The 25103-nt window shown below is 41.3% G+C and overlaps 2 protein-coding genes across 3 annotated transcripts; both read left to right on the forward strand.

Annotated features, from left to right (window-relative positions):
- The first annotated feature begins 7901 nt into the window (after positions 1–7901).
- Positions 7902–18377, forward strand: slc7a2 (solute carrier family 7 member 2). 2 transcript variants are annotated; one of them, XM_086307125.1, is made up of 12 exons: positions 7902–8157; positions 9289–9666; positions 9745–9900; positions 10806–10971; positions 11106–11242; positions 11323–11545; positions 12265–12404; positions 14792–14894; positions 15349–15560; positions 15667–15833; positions 15934–16042; positions 16988–18377. In XM_086307125.1, the coding sequence occupies exons 2-12, from the start codon at positions 9297–9299 to the stop codon at positions 17167–17169; spliced, it is 1965 nt and encodes a 654-aa protein (XP_086163251.1). In that variant the 5' UTR covers positions 7902–8157; positions 9289–9296; the 3' UTR covers positions 17170–18377. The 2 variants fall into 2 exon arrangements, with proteins under 2 accessions (XP_086163251.1, XP_086163261.1); XM_086307135.1 differs by lacking the exon at positions 12265–12404 and adding an exon at positions 12660–12796.
- A 696-nt stretch (positions 18378–19073) lies between these two features.
- On the forward strand, positions 19074–24243 carry pdgfrl (platelet-derived growth factor receptor-like). The gene is made up of 6 exons (XM_086307180.1): positions 19074–19316; positions 20231–20501; positions 21095–21246; positions 21945–22238; positions 22820–22956; positions 23920–24243. The coding sequence occupies exons 1-6, from the start codon at positions 19262–19264 to the stop codon at positions 24103–24105; spliced, it is 1095 nt and encodes a 364-aa protein (XP_086163306.1). The 5' UTR covers positions 19074–19261; the 3' UTR covers positions 24106–24243.
- The last annotated feature ends 860 nt before the right edge of the window (positions 24244–25103 follow it).

Below are 25103 nucleotides of genomic sequence, written 5' to 3' on the forward strand. Positions count from 1 at the left end.
CGTCACGTGACTTGTTACATACAGCACAAGTGCCAAGCCGCACATGTGTATTTGTTTGGGAAGCAGCCAGCCACCGTACCGCCCGGGTAATGGAGGAAATGAGTGTGCCGACTAGAAAAATCAACCGAGCGTGACCGAAGAGAAAACAGATGATGGTTCCAATGCCGGAGAGATTGTCGAACGGAAGAGCCATAGAAGTTCCGTAGTGTGAAGGTATTTCGGCTATTTCAAGTCTGACAAAAAACAGAGTGTAAATTGTGCCGAAAGCAAGTCTGGAAATACAATAAACTGGTGCATGCGCTACGTCCACACGTACCCGGGTATTTTTGAAAACGCAGATTTTTCTATGCGTTTGCACCTTTCGTCCACACGTAAACGGCGTTTTTGGTCACTGAAAACGAAGATTTTTAAAAACTCAGTTTTTGCATTTACGTGTGGACTAGAAAAACGGAGAAAACGCAGCGTCAAAGGTGTGCGCATTTTTTGACGTCACACTGTGCGCCACGTTATTGTTTCGGTGAAATGAATTTCTACAATACTGTTACTGTTAATTCTACTCTCTGCAGTGTTTAAATGCTTACATATACACACACAGTTACTGTCCCTCCACACATACGACTCGGTTCTGCTTCTATGCCCCAGCTTTGTTTACTTTTTCCCACCGAGGCTTCTAGACTTCTGATTGGCCAACATTTCTGCACGGTTAGGAATCTAGCGCCACCTGCTGCTTTGGCATGTTCATAGCAGCGTTTTCCTTCATTTCTCCCTTTATGTGTGGACGGGATTATTTTTTAAAACGAAAACGGAAAACCTCCGTTTTCAAAAACACCCGTGTACGTGTGGACGTAGCCTCAGTCTCTGACTGGAAGCGCTAATTTGTCATTCGGCTTTTGTCAGACTAAGGTAACTGTTAAAACTAGAGATGGCACGATACCACTTTTTTATGTCCGATACCGATACCGATATCATAAATTTGGATATCTGCCGATACCGATATGAATCCGATATAGTGTTTTTTAACCAACAAAACTGTTTTTTAAAATATCTTGCTGCATTTTGCAAGTCTGCAAGTTCATACTCAAGTTTAAAACAACAACTACACTAAAGCTATTCTGTTATACCTGTATACAAAAAAAATATTTCATAGTTCAGCAATACTGATCAATCTAATAAACTTAAACCTACACCATCCTCCCTATTCTGGTATTTTAAAGAGTACTTAGCGTAAATATTAAGCAACCTAACTAATAGGGTTCCAACTCCCAGCAACAACAAAAATAAATAAATAAAAAATAGGGAACCACCCCTCACGCTCCACCTCATGATGCTTAATCGACGTAATCAACCTTAATTTGATGCAGTGCGAAAAAAAATGCACAGAAATCAATTCTTTTTCAAGAAATATTAAATAGATTCAACATCTTTCTTCAACAAAATTGCAGACTGCACAGATGGTACCTTCCCAAAGTAAAGAGTACTATAGCTTACTAGGGTATATATATTAGACTTAATAGTCACTATATACAGTAATTGACTTCTATTCATTTTACATCAAATTAAAACTTTGGGTGTCAGATAATTATTTATTAAAAGCTCGACATTTTAAATGAGAATAAGAAAGAAAAGTATGTCTTTGTGCCCCCTTTTCCCTGTTCATGCCCTATCGGCCCCCCTGGCTAAACTTTGCAAGATCCGCCCCTGCACAGTTACCAGCATCAGCTACGTAGAAAAAGATCCTCGAGTAGAAAGTAAGATTAAATAAATTCTAACAACAGCTTATCAAGCTTAAACGTTCTGCTGTTGTTCAGCCGCTGGTTTCCTCTTTCTGGTGCAAAGTGGGCCAAAAACAAAGAAGAGAGATGGACTCGCCACAGAAAAGCCGATCAGCTGATCATTAAGCAGTTTCATGATTGAAGTAGCAGCCGGAGAGCGAGAGGCAGTCACTCGTTAAGCTTAACGCAGGAATGCTTTACAAACATTCAGAGATGGACTTACACACTTGCTTTACTTCTCTCTGGGATAACTTTGTCGGAGATGAAATGCCGGGTTGCTAGCGAAGCTCCACATGCTATCCAGACCACCGACAGGTCCTGCATGCCACAGCTGCTCTATCACATGATGCCTACTGCTCCGACGTGCTAACGTTCTGAGGTGAGTTACGGCGTGTTGCAAGTTTTGTGAGGTGCTTTCGTGATATTTAATGGATCGGATTACATTTTTTATTTTTCTCCGATATCCGATCCAGTAATTTAGGTCAGTATCGGACCGATACCGATCGGTCCATCTCTAGTTAAAACTGTTTGAAAAGCTCAGCTATACAACAAGGAGAGATTGAGAATTTCCTTTTAGTTCTCAGTTTATTTGATATTGACAAAAGTTAGTCTGTTTTGTCTGTTCTTCTGTAAAACAAACTAAGATTTATTTTTAGAATTAATATTTTGTTTCTAAGTGGAATCGACAATTTAGTCTGTTTCGTTTGTTCTATTTTGAAACTTAAACGCTTTAGCGGCTGCCTTTTGTGTAGTTTGCAATATTTGCCTTTATTTATCTGAAAAAGTCTCATGTTCCTTAAGTACATCTACCCTGTTGAACATATTATGGGAAATAAATATTTAAATAAAAACAAGCTGCTGATTATTTCACATTTTACTTGTGAGCAACGGCACATTTAAATCTTACAACTATAGTTATTTGGCTTATATCGTGATAGATATCGTTATCGCCTGAAATGAAAAAAACATATCGTGATATGAAAAAATCTTATATCGCCCAGCTCTACTGAGAACCTTCACATACATAAGTCGTACTGAATAGTACAAATACATAGTTTGTGGAAAAGGCTCCAAACCCTATAAAATGAGTTCCGCTAAACTCGCCCTAAGACCACAATTTAGAATTTTTAGAATAAAAATTCTCCTAAATGGCCAACAGGGGGAACAAAAATGCAGCCAACACAGAAGTGTCACAAACTGCAGTTTCTCTAATGACCACTTGGTGTGTAGTTCAAAATGAAAGTCAATTCCCACAAACCCATGTTATAATGCCCAATTTTCATCCATTGAAAACATGCTCACATGGCCACTCTGATTGGCAGGTCTCTGCGCAGAGTCAGTTGTAGCCAGTAGCTGACTGATAGGCCTCATCTCCACTAATCAGAGTCACTAAACTCCACACCAGTTTGTGCCGTTAGGCCCTTTTGGAGCATTTTTACTGTATTTGTGTGGTGAAAACCACCATTTATCACTAACTACAAAGTATACATGTCTGTGAGGTACACTGGTGCAGTTTATAGATGCTGCTTGCTAACCAAGCTTGCTAGCCTAACACGTGAATTATACATCTACGTAATCTTAACTTACGCCATAACTGGAAATGATTTTAACTCAATGCCGCAACCTTTATGTAACATGATGTGTACCTATCAGGAATTTAACTACACTTTGGGTCAATACATACTTTACGACTTGAATGTTGTGGAAGTTTGCGGTGTAGGGATAAACAGAGTTCATGGTTACTACATAAATTAGGACACAGATTTCCTGCAAAAGCCTAAATCAAGCTTTTGCATTTCACCTTCTGGCTTCAAAAATGCAACATGGCTGCACCCAGAATGTTAATGTTGAGGCTTCAAAGAACACAGTTCAAAACAAATAGATGATATCGCTGTAAGTGTGTCCATCTTTTATGTACAGTTCATGAAGACTCCCTAAACATCCCCTCACATGTGAAAAACTCATTTTTCTTAATGTTTCCTGAAGGTGACAGTTCTTGTAACACTTGTTAGAACTATATAGCAATTTTCTCTGAAGGATATTTAACTTTTAGAGAACCTTTAAGCAACATTCTCAGGAAATGTTTAGGAAATGTTCCCTGCAGGAACAAAAAAAAGATTTTGCAAAAATACTCCTCAGAAAATGATACTGTCATGAACTGGCTGTGTGGAGGCAGAAGAGGACCCAAACGCAAAACTCACAGAGACAAAAAGCTGAACTCAAAATCACTGCTTTATTGCAGGCTTCACAAAGAAAGAGAACTAAACTGGGAATGCTAACAGAAGACCAAGGGAACACAGAAAGACACACAGGTTCAGGGAGGAGACATTGACGACGCAACACTGAACTGAGGGAGACATGCACATAAATACACAGAGGGTTAACGAGGGAAGTGGGAGCACACGGGGAACACAGCTGACACAGATAATCATAACGAGACAGGGCAGGAGTGAACACAACATGACGCATACTGACGAGAGACTGTCAAAGTAAAACAGGAAGTACACAGAGGTTCAGACAGGAGGAGAGAGAGCACAGACATAACGGGCTGGGGAAAACATTAAATGAAACATGAGGGGAAACCAGGGTTCACAGATACACAGAGGGGCACACAGGGGGTAATCAAATAAGGAACATTTTTAACAGAACCTAGGAACCACGGCATACGGAACAAAATACAAAAATACAAGAAAACTAAGAATGCTGGGCCAACATGGCCCAGGACCATGACAGATCCTGCATTTTTAAAGGTTTGTAACTGTCATTTTCTGGGAACTTTAAGGGAACAATAACTAAAGGTCAAGGAAATGACATTTACCAGTTTCAGTTTATTTAAAAGGAAAATGTGCACATTTTGATCGGATTGATCGTTTATGTTGTAAATTGGTCGTCATGAATTTAAGAGAGGATTTACACTCGGCCTGTCCAGTTGATCCAGTCAGTTTGCTGGTGTGGACAGACCACGCACTGCTTAAACTGGTTTGAATTTCTCTTGTTTGTCGAGTGTTTTAAGTGATTCTGGTGGATTAGACCTACTGAAGTATATGTGAAGCTCTGTTGCCACAGACACTTTGGCATGTCAAGACTGCATTTCACTGATGTGAACCAGTTCCAGTGAGCCAGCTGGTATTATGTGTGAAATCTTTGCACGAGGTTGGAAAAATAAATGTCAAAGTATTGCGATAACAAAAAGGACCAGGGCAGAGAGGAACTGAGGAGAACATGTCTAATTAGGCACAGTTACATCCTGGGGCTTTGATATTTGTAGGTTTATTAGATACTCTAATCATTATGACTAGTTATCAATAGCTCTGATATGCAAGTTTCTTTTTTACCTTTGTTCTACATTATGAAGATGTTTTAATTACTACACAGAGACAATAGATACTTGATTTGGAAATATTGTGCACTAAATTCTGTCCTCTCTCTTTGTTCAAACATCACTGTAATTTTCTTGACACCGGCCTGAAATCAAAACAAAAGCTGATGTAATTTGTCCAAAATAAGGATGATTAGAAGACAGGATATGTTGAATATGCACAGATTGCTAGTTAATGTTAAAGCTATTATGAGTACAAATACAGATGGGCCCCACATGATTTGAAACTGGACGCTATATGAGCCTCCACTCCCATTTCACTTTATCAAGCTCTGCAGACATCTTTATAGTTTTGGCAACTCAAACCAAAACTCAAGCATTTCTGTATTTTTATCATCTGCAGCCCAGCGTACACCAGTGAGAAGCAGCGCCCATCTGTTGCCGGGCAATAACCAGAAAAGAAAATAGAATAAAAGCAGTAAAATTAACTAGGAGGGATTTGTGACTTAGTGGCTCCTGATGCATTCATGCATGAGAAATTCTCCCTGAAAACAAAACAAAACAAAACTTTATTGTGAAATTAGTATAAAGAAAAAAGTTCATTTCTAATGTCACACTTCAGCAGAGACGAGCCAGAAAAGAATCCAACAAGTTATGTGTTTTATTATCGATGTGTGTCCAGTGGTAGTAATTGCCAAACACCCAATATGTATTTAATGTTGCGAAATTCCCTATGAAGACCATCCAGCTTTGTGGGTACACTTTTTTGGAAGTCATTTTCACTCGAGGGTCTCAAACATGATACTTGAAAAGTGCTGATCACGCTTAAAAGAATCTGCTGCGATTTCCAAATATGCTGCAAGAAATATCTGATGGCTTGAGTCCTTGTATTATGACCCACATTCAACAGTTAATGCGTGGACGTTTGTGATTTTTGACATTTTCTGCAGGAGTGTGACCCATTAAAACAACCGTCTACACTGCACAGTGACCCAGATACAGACAGGAAATCACTTTCAGTAGAGCTCCGAGTGACTTTTCCTTCAGCAGTGGTCTTTGTAGCTCATAAAAACAGCATTATGTCAAACTAAGAACAGGTAATGTCTTCGGGCTCGAGCCCCCAGACTGTTCTTGAAAAGCAATATAAAGAGGCTTTACGCCATTCCATGAAATTCGGCATCTAAACCACTCTGGCCTTCTAAGCAAATGCCTAACCTGAGTTTCTCCTTTGACTTTACAGTGAGCTACACGATGATGCTGGTTCAGCTCAGTATATCTGATCTACAGCAGCAGCAGCATTTTAACACACTGGTTTGCCACCCTGAACGTTTCTTTGCTCATTTTGCTGTTTTCTTATTTGACATAAAAAATGATGTCTTGTTTTTCATTACTTGAAGTTATCAGTGGTATCCTCCAACCCTGTAACTTTGGCATTTTCACATAAAAGTGTCCTCCTGTCCCAGACATTTATGTTTAAATCTGGGCATCTCTGTCATTGCAGCCTGGCTTATCAATAATTGTTCACTCTAACATTTCCTGGTGACAGTAGTGTTAACTGGACCGTGTTAACGAGTCCTGCTATCTGCAAGACAAACACCACTCAATCTGTTGACCATATTCACGTTTTTGGAGCTGGTTCACTCAGCCATCAGGGCATCCAATTGGCTTCACACAATTAGCACATGTCAACAATGAAATACAGCGAGCTCGGTGGGTCCTTTCCATCCTTTCCATGGTTACAGTGTAAACGGTATGTGAGGAAAGCTCGTCCATTCCTAAAAGCATCAAACAACACAGTTTAAAAAAGAAAAAAAGAAAAATTGCTTTAACCCTCATTTCAGTCCATATGAATGTGAAGAGCATGAGCATTAAATGCTGTGTCTCCTGTTAGCGCACTACTAAGGAAAACTTTGCTTTCCCATCAGCATGCCGGTCAGCTAATCCGCTCCTGCAGCCAGGCTCGGTGGGCAATCGCCCATGATATTGGGCTGCTTGGCTGGATGGCCAAACTGAGAGAGAGTTTGTTGTTGTCATGCTGTCGAATCTCTGGTCTGTGGGTTGGACGTGTTTCTAGGGCCCAGCTGCCACCTTCCCACTGAGGTTTTAAGCTGGTTTGAGCTGGTCCTGGCAGAAAAAATAAAACACAGTCTCCGCTGCAAACTCGACCTTTAGTTGTAATTTGCAGGTCGTGTTTGATGGAAAAATGGGACTTTGTTTTTCCCTCCAGGAGCTGGAGCTCATAAGTGAAGCTCCTGTGGAGATGCCAGGCGTATCTGGAGGCGTACCATGGCGAGCTGTTATTGATTTTGTAGTCATGGGTCATGGCTCAGGGTACATTGAGCAATATCTGTCTTCCATTAGGAGGATTTGCACTACTTCTACACCCTTCATTGACCAATCAGGGCTTTTAGCAGCGCTTCTGTGGGCTGCACTGGGTAAACAGTACTTGTGTTTATCAGAGAAAGTTGCCCAATCATGTTGCCCAGTGGTCAGTAAGCGTGTGGACAGCTGGGAATTTTTAGCCTGAGTATGTATTAGAAATGACAAAAATATAAAAAATCCTTTCCCCATTACTGTAAAACCTCATTTTTTCTGTGTTATCTTGTGAAGGGAGCTTATTGTGCAGTTCCTCCACAGAATCTTACTCCCACAAACCAAAAGCATGGAAGTGCCCCCCTCTCTTCCACCCATTCCCCAACCCCACTTTAATTCCCTTGGGTCCCCTCCTCCTCTTGCGTCCCTCCTCTAGGGACGTCAGTTTAGGGGTAAGGCAGGGGCAAATCCTATGAAGAAACACTGAGCCACTGAGGGGAGGAGTGAAAACTGCTGCTCTGTATAGTTTATGTGACAGCACAGTGAATGAGCGCTCAGCACACTGGAGAGATTTGAGGCTCCAGCGCAGATCTGTAGGTGTAGTCTCACTTTTACCTGAGCTTCACTGTGCAGCTGATCTCTCAAGGTTCTCGGCAGAAGCAAGGCAGAAGAAAATAACTGAGACTTCTAGCAGCTAATTTTGGTTCTGTGTCTCAGCGTGAACCCCTCAGTTTCCTACTCATCTGTTCTAAGGTAGGTCCGCATGTCTAATGAAGTAGAAACGTGTTCAAACCTTTGAACATTTTTTGTTTTTGCAAACTAACAGTTTCGCTGTGAGGACTCTGGTGAGCCTCACTTTAAGATCCGTACCACATGTTGCATGCAGTCATGGCACAATCTAAAAACACACACGACGTCTTTCCCAGCAAACTACAACTTCTACTTCACTATACTTTAAGCAAAGCTGGACTTTTACTTGCCAAAATCTTATTTTGCTCTCTGCTATCTTCACTTTCCATCCACTGTATTTATGGAGATTCTGTGATGCAGCCCTCATTGTAATATTAATGAGCCATCACATTGAAAATTAATATCTCCTGATATTAAATAGAAACAAATACAAATCTGCATTGCAAAAGACATCAATGTAGATTTGGACGGTTGTCATTGCTATTTTATGGTCACGATGATCAAAGTTTAAGTTTGAAGAACGAGTTCTAACGCCAAAGAGAATGAGCAGGAATTCATGATGGAGCGGGAGTATTCATGCCTATTTAACATATTGTATTCATGCAAATATTTTTAGACAGCTTCCCCATCGATCTCATAAATGGAACAAGAGACATTTGAATGAACACAAAGGAGGCTGTACAGTCTTTTAATGTCCTTTATATGCAATTAGTACAGAAGGCTGCAGGAATGTCTTTCATGAATGCAGCTCTTTGAGTAGTTAGAGCTGCACGATAATCCTGAACAATGCATTCTGATAGGAGTCTTTACTGTATGGACCTTTTGCCAGCAACAGCATTTGGCAGCATTCCTAGAATTCATGGCAGGGTTAACGTTTCTTTCGTCCCCCCACCTTTTGGTTAATCTCACAGGTTGTGCAACCTGTGATTTGTCAGCAGAGAACAAGCTGTAAGTTCAAACTGCAGAGCAGGTGCAGCTAACTCAGACTGCACTTGCACACTGCCCTTTTGGTTTCGCAGTTCTGGAGCCCTGTAGGGAATTTTTAAGACGTAATTTTCTTTCTCTTGGTTGCACCGTGATTTTGACAGGTTGGCCTCAAGTATTAATATTAAAACTATTAAATCATCAACTCATGCCCCACAACATGTGAGCAGACTAGTTTATTTAACATTTTTCTTTGCTCTCTGATTTCAGGTGTCAACATGCTGAAGCAGGTTCTGTCATTCAGCCGCTCCTTGGTGCGAAGGAAAGTGGTCGACCTAAACAGCCTGGAAGACTCCAAGCTCTGCCGCTGCTTGGGAACCCTTGACCTTATTGCTCTGGGAGTGGGCAGCACTCTGGGGGCTGGTGTGTACGTACTGGCTGGAGAGGTGGCCAAGGGAGACTCCGGTCCCAGCATCGTCATCTCCTTCCTAATCGCCGCCATGGCCTCTGTCATGGCCGGCCTGTGCTATGCCGAGTTTGGCGCCCGAGTCCCTAAGACCGGCTCCGCTTACCTTTACAGCTATGTCACTGTAGGCGAGATTTGGGCCTTCATCACTGGTTGGAATCTAATCCTTTCTTATGTGATCGGTGAGTTAGGGGCAATGCTCAAATTTGTTTTTATGTAAAGAAGACACCGGCTCCCCAATTTTCTTTGTTTCCTCACAGGCACCTCCTCAGTTGCCAGAGCATGGAGCGGCACATTCGATGAAATGATAGGAGGACACATAGAGATATTCTGTAAAACCCACTTCAGCATGAATTCTCCCGGTTTGGCCCAGTACCCTGACTTCTTTGCGGTCTGCCTGATTCTGCTGCTCTCTGGTAAGGCAGCAAAACAAAAGCTGAAAATCACAAGATTTATGTCAAACCGTTGACACACAGGCTGCAGCGAATAAATGAAATTTAGAATTGGCTGCATCTTGAGCAAAAACAAGCTTATGAGCCACGGCTGACATAATATAACATAATCTAAAACAGGAAAGCAGGGGACTCTCGTGTTAAAGAGGGCGAGGGATCCCAGAGGGCTGTGTGAGTCTGTTAGGTGCACACATGCACCCTATTTTTGCAGCTCCTACAGATTTTGATCACTTAAGTCTAAGCATAAGTTGTGTCTTGCTCACATACAGTAATTTGGAGAATTTTGCACAGTTGCACTAGTTTTTGTTACGTTCAACCCTTTAACCCTCAAACAATTTAATCATGGTTTTTGCTCTCGGCCTGCCAATACGATGATTACATTAAGTCAGTGGGACTCAGTAACAGTCCACCAGTGTTTGGTTGTTTTTGTGAGGATGGCAGATACACTAGCTATGCAAATATAAGATAATCCATAACAAAATCTGAGTCGGGTCGTGTCCTAAAACACAGCAAATAATTTTCTGCCTTCATTCTCTGCATTTGTTGCACGCACTGCTGTTAGTTTCATTTGAGGATTTGTACAGATATCCATGTAGTCCTGAGGAAAAGCTGTGATAAGTTTGATAATCCTCCTTCACGACAGAAACCAGTACAGACATAACCTTTTACCCAGGATGCTAATATAGCATGCTAAACAAAGCAGGTAACTTTTTTTATAATCAGTTGGCTCAATTGTGACAATTTGCAATCAGTGACAGCTAGACTTGGATCCTTGCAGGGTTAGATTGAGAGACAGAGATAGAGTTGTGCAGGCATTTTAAATATTCTACAGCAAGCATCTGAGCTCTGTTTTCTATCTACACATTCAGGACTTCTGTCCTTTGGAGTGAAGGAGTCAGCCTGGGTCAATAAAGTCTTCACATCGATCAATGTGCTCGTGCTCTTGTTCGTTATCATCTCTGGCTTTGTCAAAGGAGACGCATACAACTGGAAGATAACCGAAGACTCCCTTATAAATGTCACCATAGCTACAAGGTAATTGATTTATTTGCAAAGGCAATCCTAGACGGGGCAAAGACGCCTACCCTTTAATACATCAGTTAATATGAAACAACGTGCAGAGCATTTGTAAGCAGCATTGCTTCCAGTCACGAGTGTACATGTTACAGGAACCTGTCCGTGACAGCCAATGTGAGCAGCGATTATGGCGTTGGAGGATTCATGCCCTATGGTTTCAGTGGGACCTTAGCAGGAGCTGCCACCTGCTTTTATGCTTTTGTTGGCTTTGACTGCATTGCAACAACAGGTGAGTCACGGTCGGGTTGAGTTTTAATGTGAGTTTTACGAAAGCAGAGCTTTATGTTTTCATGCGTCTGTGTCTGATAGGTGAGGAGGTCAAAAACCCTCAGAGGGCCATTCCCACTGGCATCGTGGTGTCACTGACCGTGTGCTTCTTGGCATACTTTGGCGTGTCAGCTGCCCTCACGCTGATGATGCCCTACTACCTACTGGACGAAAAAAGTCCCCTGCCTATGGCATTTGAATATGTGGGTTGGGGCCCTGCGAAGTATGTGGTGGCTGCGGGTTCACTATGCGCCCTATCCACAAGGTAACCGCTGGATTTGTTTTAACAAATCAAGCTGCATGCATTAGAAAACGAACACGTGTTGCTACAGAAAACCTTTAGATGTAATGCTACATTTGTGATCGCTGTGGACGGATAAATGGGGCTGAGATTTGGTTGAAAGTTTTGACCACATATCTCCAGGTGTGTCTTGTTAATGGATTGATTCTTCCTTCTAATCTGGGGTGTGGCGGGTGCAATATGTAATTGTGTCTGTTTTGAGACACCTGCATGACTCTGTGATGTCATTCTGACATTTAAAGCCTCTTCATTTAATGAGAAAGTTGGAGAGTGTCTCCAAACTATCTAATGGTGCAGTTTCTATTCTGTCTTTCTTCCCGGATGGTCTATAAATCAGTTTACTATCAAGAAACCTTGTCAATCCATCTCATGGTCACATTCAGGTGAAGATTATCTGATTGGACTCAAAGCAATTACATTTTGTATTTTTGCCAGTGCCTGTAATTTATATATGCTGTTATTGTACTGACTGGCATTTTTATCCTTATGCAAGAAAAGTGCAATCCCTTTTAAAACATAATGGGATTGCACACCGCTGCTAAACTTGAAAAAATGATGATATTACCTTCAGGAAAGAAAGACGTTCAGTGTGTGTTTCAGCCCTATGTGTGTGTGATTTACTGTCCTGGTTTGGGGCTTTTGACTAATGTGTTGGTCTTGCATGTCTCTGCTATCTCATGCAGTCTGCTGGGCTCCATTTTCCCTATGCCTCGTGTAATCTATGCTATGGCAGAGGATGGGGTGCTTTTCAAAGCCTTAGCCCGAATCAATCCTAAGACGAAGACCCCACTTATTGCCACTATGAGCTCCGGTGTAGTTGCAGGTGAGAGCCAGGGAGAATCCAAGTGGGATCACTCTAAGCTAATCTTTCTCCTCACCGATCAACTGTGAAAGACACAGCGCAGTCAATGTTGGTTCTGAATCAAATTGGGCCTTACGCTTTCTGATATTAATTATCTAGCGTGTAAGGACCTTGTCATACGTCTGTATACACCTGTTGTTCTTTCACAGTTGTGCAGGTGTCATGTTTTCTTTCCCAGAAAGCCCTCAACTTAACCATCAACCCTCTTCTCCCTAGCCTATTGGGCTCCATGTTCCCTCTACCACGCATTCTCTTTGCCATGGCACGAGATGGTATTCTATTCAAATTTATGTCCAAAGTGAGTAAGCGCCAGTCACCTGTGGCTGCCACCATGGCGGCAGGTACCACTGCGGGTAAGCTGCCAGATCTATCATGGGGTTGTATCGTGGTGTTTTTCTTTTTCTTTTAAAACAATCTCTCTACAGATAATCGTTTGGTGACGGTGACTGCATGATAAACTGGGTGATGGTGTTTCCACAAGCATGTGACAAAACCAACAACCCAGTTCAGAGAGTTTCCATCTCCAAGGATATTGTCTGATTTTAAAAATGTTCACCACATGTCCACAAATCCAGCTGGCTACTTTTTGAAAAAGAAGCTAGAAAGTAACTAAATACAAGTGCTGGCAATAATAATAATAATAATAATAATAATAATAATGGAAGAGTTTTAAACAGGCATGGTTAGGAAGATACACAGAGACACAGATATCTGCTAAGTAAATAACACAAGCACTGGCAGTTGATGGTATTTATTAAATAATTCAATTAAAATGCTCCAAAAGGGAACAACACCACAACCATGATGGAGAGTTCCAGTTAGTGCAGAGGGAAGGTAGCAGGAATAAAGTAATTTCTTTGCTCCAGGCTGTACACGTTTCCTCATGCTGGTTATCCATTTGGACATGGAAGTAAACTGGAAGCAGCTTCAAGTGGCCATTTGGGCAACTGCAGCTGGCTTATTCAGCTCTGGAGGTGTTGCATTAGCTTCAGCTGTACTTTGTGTTTGGGCACAAACAGCAAAGACAAGTGTTCAGTGTGCTAAACTATTTTGGTGGACATGCTAAACAGAATCAGTCAAGTTGTCATGTACGCTAATATTAGCCCAAAGCACAGCAGCTGCTCCTGGCATCAGACTTTTAGCAGAGCAGAGAAGAGCTGAGGTGAAGTTTTCAACACAGCCGCGTAAACCTAGGCATAGGACTCACACACACACACACACACACACACACACACACACACACACACACACACACACACACACACACACACACACACACACACACACACGCGCGCTTATCTACTTTACTGATAGTGGAGCATCACTGTGCATTCCTTCTGAAAAAAGTAAAAAAGTATTTCTTTTATAATCTAAGTATTTGAAAAAAGTTTCAATAAAATAGGATGTATTCGTTTCAAGTAGTCTGGCCTTTGTGTGTCAATGTGGTGCACATACCAGTGTTAATTTTGGATTCAGATTCAGTTCAATCGTTGTCTCTTGACTAAAACATAATTCAGTTTTAGTCATAATTAAGTCATCCAAATTATTTAAATGTAGTCTTAGTTGGATAAATGTCTAAACTAAACAGCTGAATTTAAAGTTGATTCAGTTGACTCAAATTAGATTATTTCTTGACAAAAGCGTTGATACATTTCATCATAGTTTTTGTCCTCGTGTATTCGTTTTTATTTATTTAGCGTCTTGTTGTTGTTAGAAAACAAAGGATCGTAGGCAAAACCTATGATGAAAATGACTGTGAGACAGAATTAACACTGGCTCTCACAGTATTTTAAAGCTCTCCTGCTGTGGATCGCACTCATCCAGCTTAGACTTGCAGTTTTGTGAAGTGGCTGGCAGATGTGAACCCTGGGAGAGACCCAGCACACCTGCACCACCACCACAGGCTATGTACTGAGCACCTGACGGTACCAAGCAGGGGAGCTTTCTTTGATATTTTTGCTTTAATATAATGTTGTGAGAAGCAGCGGACATACCACTGCTCTGTGTCTGAACCATGCTGCTGAGAAAACTTCCATACTGAAGTCTGGTGCTGAGATACAAGACAAGCAACACCGCAGTATATCTCACATCAAATGACTCAATATGGAGATGAATACAGCTGTTGTGCTCTAGTGAAAACACATCTGCATGAAATTTGATTTGCATCTGGTGACTGTCACGTTCAATTAGAAGGAAATGTCTTTTCCATGTTACTGTATGTGTGTGTAAAGGATCGTGTTCTGTGACTGTGAAGGGAATCAGTAATGATCCTACCTGTTGAAATTAAGTGTTAAGGGTGAAAGTGTTTGTGTTCATTTCTTTCCTTCTTCTTTTATTGCTTACTTTAGCCATCATGGCTTTCCTGTTTGACCTCAAAGCCCTGGTGGACATGATGTCCATTGGAACTCTGCTGGCCTATTCGCTGGTTGCTGTGTGTGTACTGCTTCTCAGGTTGGTACATTTTTAAATAACTCAAAAGTTTAACTGGAGCAGAATCATCTTTGTGTAATATCCTGCAGGGGCGTCTCTAATAGCTTTTCCAGATACCCACAGGAATGATTGCCTTGCTTGTTATTGCATCACACTGGTGATGTAAGGGCTGTGAATGGTCTGACTGTACACTGCTCAGTGGCTGCTTGAGTAAATAAAGATGTTTACTTGCTAAACTGAACTTGCTGCACACCTCTGTTGCCTGCACCACAAATATCAGTAAACACGGACACACTTTGCTTGTTCAGTCAAACTGAATCATTTAAATTAAAAAAGTCTAGCGCTTTTGTGAAAGACATACAGTAGTTGATAGATGTGCAGAACACTGAGACTGCATCAGAACATAACACCGCCTTACAGCAGAGCAATCTGGAGTTTAAACCTCCGTAAAAACCAACATTTCTCTTTCTTCCAGGTATCAGCCAGATGGAGCTCTGGAGCGGCAGGCAAGTAAAGGTGAGAGGGATTGCCTCGCGTCTGAAGAGGGCGAGTCAGACTTGACAGAGTCAGAGTCCCACCTCAACATGCTAAAGGGAGGCAGCTCCACACTGCAGACTATTCTACACCCTCCCGAGACACCTTCTGAGCGTTCGTCCAGTGTTGTCAACATGTCCACTGGCGTTCTAGGTAAGTTCACAGTTTACGTTCTCAGTGAGGATTTTTTCTCCTGATTGACTTCAGTCTGTTTGTAAGGTTTCTGTGTCACAATTAATTGTGTGTCGTCAATCCACAGTGTTGGTGGTGTGTGTGATCAGCTATCTCACCACATACCACATCAACTCCGTTTTGGGTTTGGAAGTGTGGATCCTGGCCTCGCTGTCCGTGTGTCTGCTCGTCTTCAGCAGCTGCATCTTTATGGTCATCAGGCAGCCTCAGACTAAGAAGAAGGTCTCCTTCATGGTACGCACCGGCTCTGTAACTCTGGTTTTAACACTAGGTCTTTTGTTATGAGATAACAGCATCTAAAACTGATTATTTTGGTCTGATTTTTCCTTTCTAGGTACCTCTTCTGCCTTTTCTGCCAATCTTAAGCATATTTGTCAACATTTACCTGATGGTTCAGCTGAGTGGAGACACCTGGATACGTTTCTCTGTGTGGATGGCTGCTGGTGAGTGCCTTTAGCCATGAGCCAATACAAATTTTTAAGGAAGTATATTTGGGTCATATTAATAATAATAATGATAATAATGATAATAATAATAATAATAATAATAATGGATTGCATTTATATAGTGCTTTTCGGGGCCCTCAAAGCGCTTTACAATACCACTATTCATTCACTCTGACATTCACACACTGGTGGAGGCAGCTACAGTTGTAGCAGACTGACAGAAGCGAGGCTGCCATATCGCACCATCGGCCCCTCTGGCCAACACCAGTGGGCGGTAGGTGAAGTGTCTTGCCCAAGGACACAACAACCGAGACTGTCCGAGCCGGGACTCGAACCGGCCAACTCTTCAGCCACAATCACCCTGATCGTGGCTCAAGTGAAATAAATATTTAATCTGCTTTGCAAATTTCAGTCATATTATGTTAAAAGGAGAGTTACCTGTTGGCTAATTACTTGTCAATCACATGTTGTTGACCAATGAGCAAATGGTTTCGCAGTCATACTCATCCCTCCTTGTCATATCTGTTTATTTGATCAAAGTTTCAAAATGAGATTTCAGAAACCAACGCTAAATAACCTTGATTATTGTCTAAGCTAACAATCAATAACCTTTTCTTTGTGTTTTTAAACATCAGCATGTAAAGTTGTTTACTTCTGCTGTGGATTTGTACATTTTACCATGAGAGGATATGCAGGAAATAACTCTTGAAAACACCCTCAAATGGCAATTTGAGGGGCTGCAGTTCAATTTTAGTTTATTTTTTGAAGCTTTTAAGGTTTCCCTTTGGAATTAATCTGTAACGGTAAAGTGAGTAAGCAATGAAGATATAATAGAGCTTTAGATATGCTGGTAGATTGCTTTGGTTACCTTTGAACAGAGTCAAGCGGTTCCCTGTAAGCTCTTTTCCACATCTCCCCCTGTCTCATCACCACTTTTCTCAGGCTTCCTGATCTACTTTGGGTATGGCGTGTGGCACAGTGTAGAGCGTCAGCGCCAGCTCCAGCTTCAAAGTGGCACGGCACAGGAAAACACCAGGAGCAACCAGGAGAAGCGTGACAATGTGGATGCAGAAGGAAAGGAACAGGAGTCTTTCATCTGCTCAGAAAAGACCAGCCAGTGTTAAAGGCTGCCGGCTCCTTCACAGACTGTGTGAGGGAACAGATGCATAAAAGCACACAGCAGCTATTCCTGGATGTGCCTGTATATACAGCTTCACCGTGTGTGCTTCATAAGCACATTCAGTCTGCAAAGGCAGCATCAGTATTACGTATCAGTGGCACATGATGAGGAATCGCTCTATGACTGGGATGGGACCACATCCCATGAGTCACATTTGTGGACAAGCATGGAGGGAGAATGGACAGGTAACACACTGGAGAGTGATTTTCATTTATTTTAGCGTTGAAACAGTCAGTGCAAGGCTGCAGAGAAGCTTTTCCATACACTGACAGGTTTGTACAGGTAAGGTATCAATGTAAAGTTCAATGTAGAGTTTGATACACCAGTAGCTTAGTGCAGCATTTGGTTGTTAGCCCTTTCGGATGATCATTACATATATAATTCTACTAGCTGTGTATAAATCATAATCACAAGACTTTCAGAGAAATGTACAATGTGTGAAATAGTTTTGTAGACACATAACATGTCCTGACGTGACTCACCTGAAAGCACGCCAATTGTTGGTGGTAGTTTTCAGCCATGTGTAGTATTATGTAACAACCCATAGAAACCTCTGTTATAAGTAGTGAGATCTCTGTAACTGTTGCTGTGGTCTTATTTAACAGGTTCCCCCTGGAGTTTGTTGACCTTGTTACTACATAAATAAAAAGATAGTTATTTGATGCAGAGCTCTCACTCTATCACATATATTTTCCTGTTTGTCTGATATTTTGCGATATTTTGATGTAGACATGTTGTTAATATAAGCTTCATGAAAATGTCCTCTGTCATCGCTGCCTAACAAAGTATTCCTGTATATAAAGTAAGCTCCTCATTCCTCATGTATATATGTATTTTTTAAACGGTTTGTAACTGGTTTCAAGAGATTTTGTGTGGTTGTATTCATTCCTCTTGGCTTTTAAGGACTGCTGGTGTTTTCCTTGGAGTTTATTTTTCCATAGAGCATTGAAGCTGTGGTTCATCGATGTGCTCCGTGGTCTAAAAACTGTGAAACAAATTCAGCAGGTGTTAGTAAGGTGTTCTACTACAAAGAAGCTCTACACTGACGTGCAGATGACTGCAATAAGGGTACAGGATGAAGAACGTACTGCAGAAGATGCTGTAATGGAGTGTCACACCAACTGCACAAATACAATAAAATAAAATGTATTTTCCGGTAATACAGTGTCAGATGTGTCTTATCGCTTGTAATTTCCACAGGAACTTTTTAGTTTGTATTTTTTCCTCAGAAACTTCTCAAAAACAGGAGTGTCCATAAACACACACTCTCCACTTGGGGGTGCTGCTCAAAAATTGTTCAAGAACGAAAACTCATTATTAAAAGTTAGCTCACTTTCACATCTAAACTCTATGCAAAGAGAAATACTTACATTTGTTGTTGTAATCTATGCTTTTTAAGCTCATTTCAAAGAAAGTAATCCTCTTCAGGATTTGTCTCTGCAAAAACACAAGAATCAGAGAAAGAAGCATTGTGACGGCTGCAGATGTGCTTCAGTCTCATGAAAACATTGACAATGACATCAATGAAGTTCCCACTAAAAGTCTAAAGTCCTTGTTCTATGACACAAAAATAAAAAGGTATAATTAGAAAACTAAGTCAAAAAAGACCCTCCAGCTCTCTCTGGATTCCCAATGAACTGCTCACATTTTTTCAGGTTACATGCTGGTACATATATCTAGCTATTCATAATGAGGCATTATTAATATTTCACTTTCCTTCGATATACGTATGGGCATGTGCCTTGAATTTTCTTGTCTAAAAGAAGGCCAGTTCACACTGAGGGCCAGCAGAGGGCTTCCAACTACAAGTTTCTGCTCTTCAGATCAGAGAAATGGGAGTAAACAGAGGAGCTCTGAAGTTATTTTCCCTCTTCCGTTCAGTCTGTGAGGAGGATGGAGCTGGAAATCTAAATAGGGCAACTGGAGCCTGCAAATTTCCAGCCAAGCTCCAAGCCTGACTTTCTTTACCCGCCTCACCCCTTCATAAAACCCCCCGATCTCTCTCCAGAACTTGCAGATTCCTCGACCCTCTGACCATGAACCTCTGGGCTGTGCTTTGCTTGACTCTGCTCGTGGTAGAGCTCCAAAATGGTAAGTCTCCATTTCCACATCTGTCATGACAATTTGTTAGTGAAGAAAGATGGCTGTTAACGTAATCACGACAGCTTTGGCTGTAACAATGCAGAAGAGGGAGAATGAGACAATCTGAGGATGCATCAGGACTGGCTGGGAGCATCGGCCTATGTGGTGGGCGTAGAATGGGAGGTGCAATCATGCAGTAGATCTCACTCACAAACTGCAAAGTTTAAATTCTGTTTACACTCCCTCTGAGGTCTGCAGCCACTGACTTTAAAAAAATCTTTGCATTTTATGTATGCAAAGTGTAAAAGCATGCAAAGGATTTGAGTTTTTGAAAGTTTTTCCCAAAGTGCTCCTGCAGAGCGACTCAAACCAGCTGGATCTAAGGTATGCAGCAGGCGTTTTTAATTATCTGGCCTGTACTACTGACCTCTCTCTGAGTTTCCATTAATGCAGCTCTGAGGAATAAAACAACAAATTCTGAAAGTCTACACTTCAGGCTGATTTTTCTTGTATTTAACGGTTTGTGTGTTTCACAGAGAACAAGAGAGCAAAAGGAGAGGAACAGCTATGGTCATACTGTGCCAGTAACTTGGACTTTTTACACATCCTGTTTTAATGTTACCGCAGCTGGAGAAAGAGCAGCTAACCTAAATGGACAGAGCTGCAGTGTTATTGTGACATTGTCATTGTAACCCTAACAATCATTTTAGATCATTTTAGGGTTTTTATTTTTTTATTTATATCATGATATAAATGAGTTAATTTTTTGGTCATTTTAAAATGAAAGTCTTTGGGGACTAACTTGAGCCACCCCAAGTGGCCATCGTAGGAACTGCAGTTTTTTTTTGCACTTTCCCTGTTGGCTTCTTGATCTATTTATTATTAGTTTCTCCCCTCTGCCCTCTATGGCTCTGTGTTTGCAGGTGCCTGCCAGCAGGTCAAGCGAAGAAAAGACATCGGAGAGAACCGCATCCGGCCAGGTGGGAAACGGGTAAAGGTGTGGCCTACGCTGAAAGACGGACGAGGCAGAAGCCATTCACTCCTGACGCAGGTGTTGGATAAAGGCCGCTTCCTCCGCCTGGGCCAGAGCACCATTTTGACTCCTGGGAAAAACATGGAGCTGCGCTGCAAAGGCAGCAAAATCGGATGGTCTTACCCGACTTACCTGGATACTTTCAATAACTCACGCCTCAGGTGCTGGAAGGAAACACGAACTACTTCATGCAGTGAATCATTAAATCCGAGCATCTTATATATATATATATTTTTTTTTCATTTGATTTTGATTTTATTGATTAGCATTCAAATTCAAATCTCAGTGAAAACAGTGAAAAAAACAAAACAAACAAACAGTGAAAACAGAACAAAAATCTACCATAAAGAAAGAAAGCATGAGACAAGGCTAATCACAAGGTATTGGCTGAAGCATTTGCTTATTACGCCAACCCTTTTCACAAAATATCTTTTTGTATGCAGCTCCTGTACACAGGGCTTGAAGAAAATAATAAAACAAAGCAAAAACCAACCAAACAAACAAACAAACAAAAAAAAACAAAGAAAAAAAACTTTCCACCTTAGATAAGTAACTACATCAAAGCAAAAGAATCAAGAGGTTGTTGTTTTTTCTCCTTTTTGCTCTTTTCATTCTTGATTTATATATTTTTCTAATACTCTATTTTTAAACATGTTTTTAAACAAGGAAAATGAACTACACCTTTTTAAATCACTGTCATAACTATTCCACAGGTTAACTCCTCTAACAGAATTTTTTTGGTTCTCGCCTGCAGCATCAAGCAAAGCGACAAGTACAGTCAGCTGATCCTGACGTCGCCCTCTGCTGCCGACACGGGGGCTTACAGCTGCTGGGTGATAGTATGTGATGGCACAGAGTGTGAGAAGGACCACGATCGCGCCTACGTCTCATACATCTATTTCAAAGGTAATTTTAAAAATTCTTTATATTTTGCTTCCAAGGAGCCAGACTTTCTTCTAACCTTTTAAAGTGGTCTTGAGCAATAATTTTCCAGGCTTTCTGAAGGTCTTCTCAAAGTTTTTCTTTGGATCTTGACTGCTTTTTAACTTGTGGTATTTTCCGCACTATAAGGCACACTTTATGTGGTACACGGTGCTCAAAAACTTTGTCAAAAAATGTTTTAGTACAACTTTGGTAAGCTACGAAGAATCGTAGCGTAAGGGAATCACTCACTTACTCACCCCCTCCCTCCTGGCTCACAGCTTCTTCTTCTTCTTCTTGGTTGGCAACCAATGTTAAGGAGCATTACTACTGGAGCATTTTCAATCACTCATCTTAGCAGTAGGATTTACATGAAAAGAGAAACAAATTAAGTTTGAGTGAAACTGTACATTTTTTTGCACTCTCTGGTCAACTGACTCAGTGACTCAAGTGACTCAAAAAACTCGATTGACTTTGATGAGTTACTCATTCAAACTCAAGGACACAACGACCGAGACTGTCCAATAAATTGGCCATAGGTGTTAATGTAACAACATCTGTATCTCTGTGTTAGCTCTGCATCAGATTGGCGATCTGACCAGAGTATAGCTAGCCTCTCGCCCTATGGTAGCTGGGATGGGCAAGTTCTTAACAAAAATATCAATAACTTTTTCTCCAAACAGACAAAGACAACCTCTTCGTTCCATCCACCATGCACTTTGAGATTGTGTATCTACGCCCAGACCAGCCTGCCGTGGTTCCCTGCCGTGTGACCGAGCCACAGGCCAAGACATCCCTGCACAGAGAGGTCCCCCCGGTGGAAATCACAGCAAATATGACCCAGATGGCATATGATCCCACCAAGGGCTTCATCCTGCAAAACCCGAGGCCAGAGCACCAGGGAGTCTTCTACTGCAAGGCTGAGACCATGGACACCCCTCAGATCTCCACAAAGTACCAGCTGCTTTATGTGGAGGGTGAGCACAAATCAATCACATGACACCTCATGAATAAATACAGTAATAGAAGATATAAACATGCTGCATGTAGAAACACTAACTATTGTTCTGTGAAACTAACTGCTACGCATAACCATTTATCTTACTGACTCTAAGTGGTGACAATCAACTTTTTGCAATGTTATGAATCAAGCGCTGGTTACTTCTACGACGTCTACTTTTTAAATCGGCTTCCAGGAAAGGGTTGCATTTCAAAAATGTCAAGAGCCTCTTTAATCCTCACTGCTGTGCTTGGTTAATGTGGACGCCTGCCAACTAAAGTGGAAACAGTCTGGATTTTGCAAAAGGGGGACAGATTTATGCAATGGAACTATTGTGCGGTTTAGATACAGTTAAGCTGCTGTGGCACGGTCGACTGGCAGGTGGAGAAAAATCCAGATTCAAGTATGGTTCAACGGTTTGAATACCATCAAATATATATATATATATATATATATATATATATATATATATATATATATATAATTTTTTTTTTTTTTTTTTTTTTTAATGACTTTAATACTTTAAGGAGATGGAACTTATCTTTCTCTCGATGACAGTTCCCAGTGGGCCACCGTTTGTGAGCCTTGAAACCTCTCCAGACTCTGTGAGAGGAGGCGACAACGTCAATGTAACCTGCACAGTGCTGGGAGAGCCAGATGTGGACGTGAGCTTCACTTGGACTTATCCTGGTCAGGTAAGAGAAATCCTGGACTAAAAGTCAGACCCGATTACAGGTATTAAAAATGAAAAAGATCATCGTAGTCCTTAAATGGGTAAAGTTAGCTTTTAAGCATGAATCAACATGTTTTTAAAAGGCCCTTAAAATGTACTTTTTATAATAATAATAATTCTGTCCAACTCTTTACTATTAAGAAAAACAACAAAGGAGTCTACAGTACAGAGCTGAGGTTGAAATTTAGACTTCATATATTTAGGTTTTTTTATTTTATTTTAATAATGCAGCATGGTGGTTAGCACTGTTGCTGCACAGCAAGAAGGTCCTGAGTTCAATTCCACCATCAGGCCGGGGTCTTTCTGTGTGGAGTTTGCATGTTCTCCCCGTGTTTGCGTGGGTTCCCTCCAGGTACTCCGGCTTCCTCCCACAGTCCAAAGACATGCAGCTTGTGGGGGTAGGTTCATTGGATAATCCAAATTGCCACTAGGTGTGAATGTGCGAGTGAATGTGAGTGTGAATGGTTGTCTGTCCCTGTGTGTTGGCCCTGCGACAGACTGGCGACCTGTCCAGGGTGTACCCCACCTCTCGCCCTATGACAGCTGGGATAGGCTCCAGCGCCCCTGCGACCCTGAAAAGGATAAGCGGAAGCGAATGGATGGATAGTTTAATAATGGTTTTAAAAGAGAAGGTATTATTTAGTTGCGTGTTTTTATGATTCATTAGCCTTGTTGTCATAAAAGTGACTCACTGCATTTGAGTATTTCGCAGATGCCCTAAAAAACAAAAACAAAACCCAATTGTGGTATACGTGATGTTCTACTTAAAAGCTGAAGGTTAGGAGTAAAAGATTCTGTTGCCACCTTTAAAATTTTTTTTTCTATTTTCTTTTGATAAAAGTGAAATGAGTTTGTTACAATTATGCTCTTTATTGTTGCTGATAACTGTCACAGTGGGAGGAAATCATGTGTTCATGTTGTGTAGGGCTCCCGACCCGTTCACATCCAGACTTCCTGGAGGCTGGTTAACAGAGGTATGGGCTACACCACGCGCGTCACCCAGAGCATCCTGACGGTAGAGGACATGGAAACCATTGACTTTGGAGAATACATGTGTAAAGCCAAGAGCCAGCATGGCGAGACAATCGTGGGGACCACCTTCTCCAAATAGCCCCAAACAACCTGACCTGCTGGCTCCATCTGATATTCAAGAGTTTTTGACACATTTGTGTGTCTTTTTTTTTTTTTTTTTAAATCTATGAAATACATGAAATCAGCATGTATATAAATAAAAATACATTTTTGCCAAGTTGAAAAGTTCATGTCATTAAAAGCAAGCTATGGACGACAGTCCTTCACATACATCTATTAAAACAAATATTTAGAGGTTTCATTTTGCAGCACAACAGGGAGTCTAAGCATGCAAATACCTGAAGTCCAAAGAACAGTAAAGAGCCAATCAGCACACTCCAAACTACTCAAGATCTCAGGAACATCAGATAAAAGAAAAGTTGTTTCATAACATGCATCATGTGATCCCAGAAGTCAACAAAACTGGAAAACACAATTTTCTTAACTGTAGAATAACATAAATGAAGGTAATAGCACAAGCTCTGGGGGGAGGAGTCCTAATCATTTGGGGCTGTCATGACGACACCACATGGCTGCTGTCACTTCTGGCAGAGGGCTGTGTTGGACACCAAATCATCCCTGACTAATCAGAGTTAGGCTTCATTTAAACAGAGTAATGAAGCTGTAAGAAAAAACAGAAAGGAGAGTGGCAGGAGTCAGAGTCCCGCTCTGTCTGAAGAGGAGCTGTGTGCCAGACGGGCGTCTTAATGTGCTCCGTATGTGGAATGTGATCTGAGGCCTGCAGCTTATTTTGATCCAGTGCAACACTTGCTGATATTTCCACTTTGCTGAAAAGTTACTGGTGGTTAGGATTTTGAAATATACTTTGGATTAGGATTATGAATGAATGCTTGTGGTTTATAAAAGCATTAACAGGTTGGACCCAGTATATACACTGCATAGCATTTCAGTCAACTAGAGTGAGGGAAATTTGGCATTTAAACTTCAATATCTCCTTAGAAAAGCTCACGAGTAGAGCTTCATCATAAAATGTGGGTACCACTTTTACCAGTTTTGACTGACAATCCATTTCACAGC

Source organism: Aulonocara sp. 'chitande type north' Nkhata Bay, linkage group LG2 (assembly GCF_057382095.1).
Source record: "Aulonocara sp. 'chitande type north' Nkhata Bay isolate Kocher_YH1m ecotype deep benthic linkage group LG2, A_spYH_male_GT1.1, whole genome shotgun sequence".
In the NCBI taxonomy this organism is placed as follows: Eukaryota; Metazoa; Chordata; class Actinopteri; order Cichliformes; family Cichlidae; genus Aulonocara; species Aulonocara sp. 'chitande type north' Nkhata Bay.

Coding starts and splice junctions, on each gene's coding strand:
- pdgfrl (XM_086307180.1), top strand. CDS start 19,262: ATGAACCTCTGGGCTGTGCTTTGCTTGACTCTGCTCGTGGTAGAGCTC. Junction 19,317..20,230: donor CGTGGTAGAGCTCCAAAATG/GTAAGTCTCCAT, acceptor CTGTGTTTGCAG/GTGCCTGCCAGCAGGTCAAG. Junction 21,247..21,944: donor CTCATACATCTATTTCAAAG/GTAATTTTAAAA, acceptor TTCTCCAAACAG/ACAAAGACAACCTCTTCGTT.
- slc7a2 (XM_086307125.1), top strand. CDS start 9,297: ATGCTGAAGCAGGTTCTGTCATTCAGCCGCTCCTTGGTGCGAAGGAAA. Junction 9,901..10,805: donor CCTGATTCTGCTGCTCTCTG/GTAAGGCAGCAA, acceptor CTACACATTCAG/GACTTCTGTCCTTTGGAGTG. Junction 11,546..12,264: donor CTATGCGCCCTATCCACAAG/GTAACCGCTGGA, acceptor TATCTCATGCAG/TCTGCTGGGCTCCATTTTCC.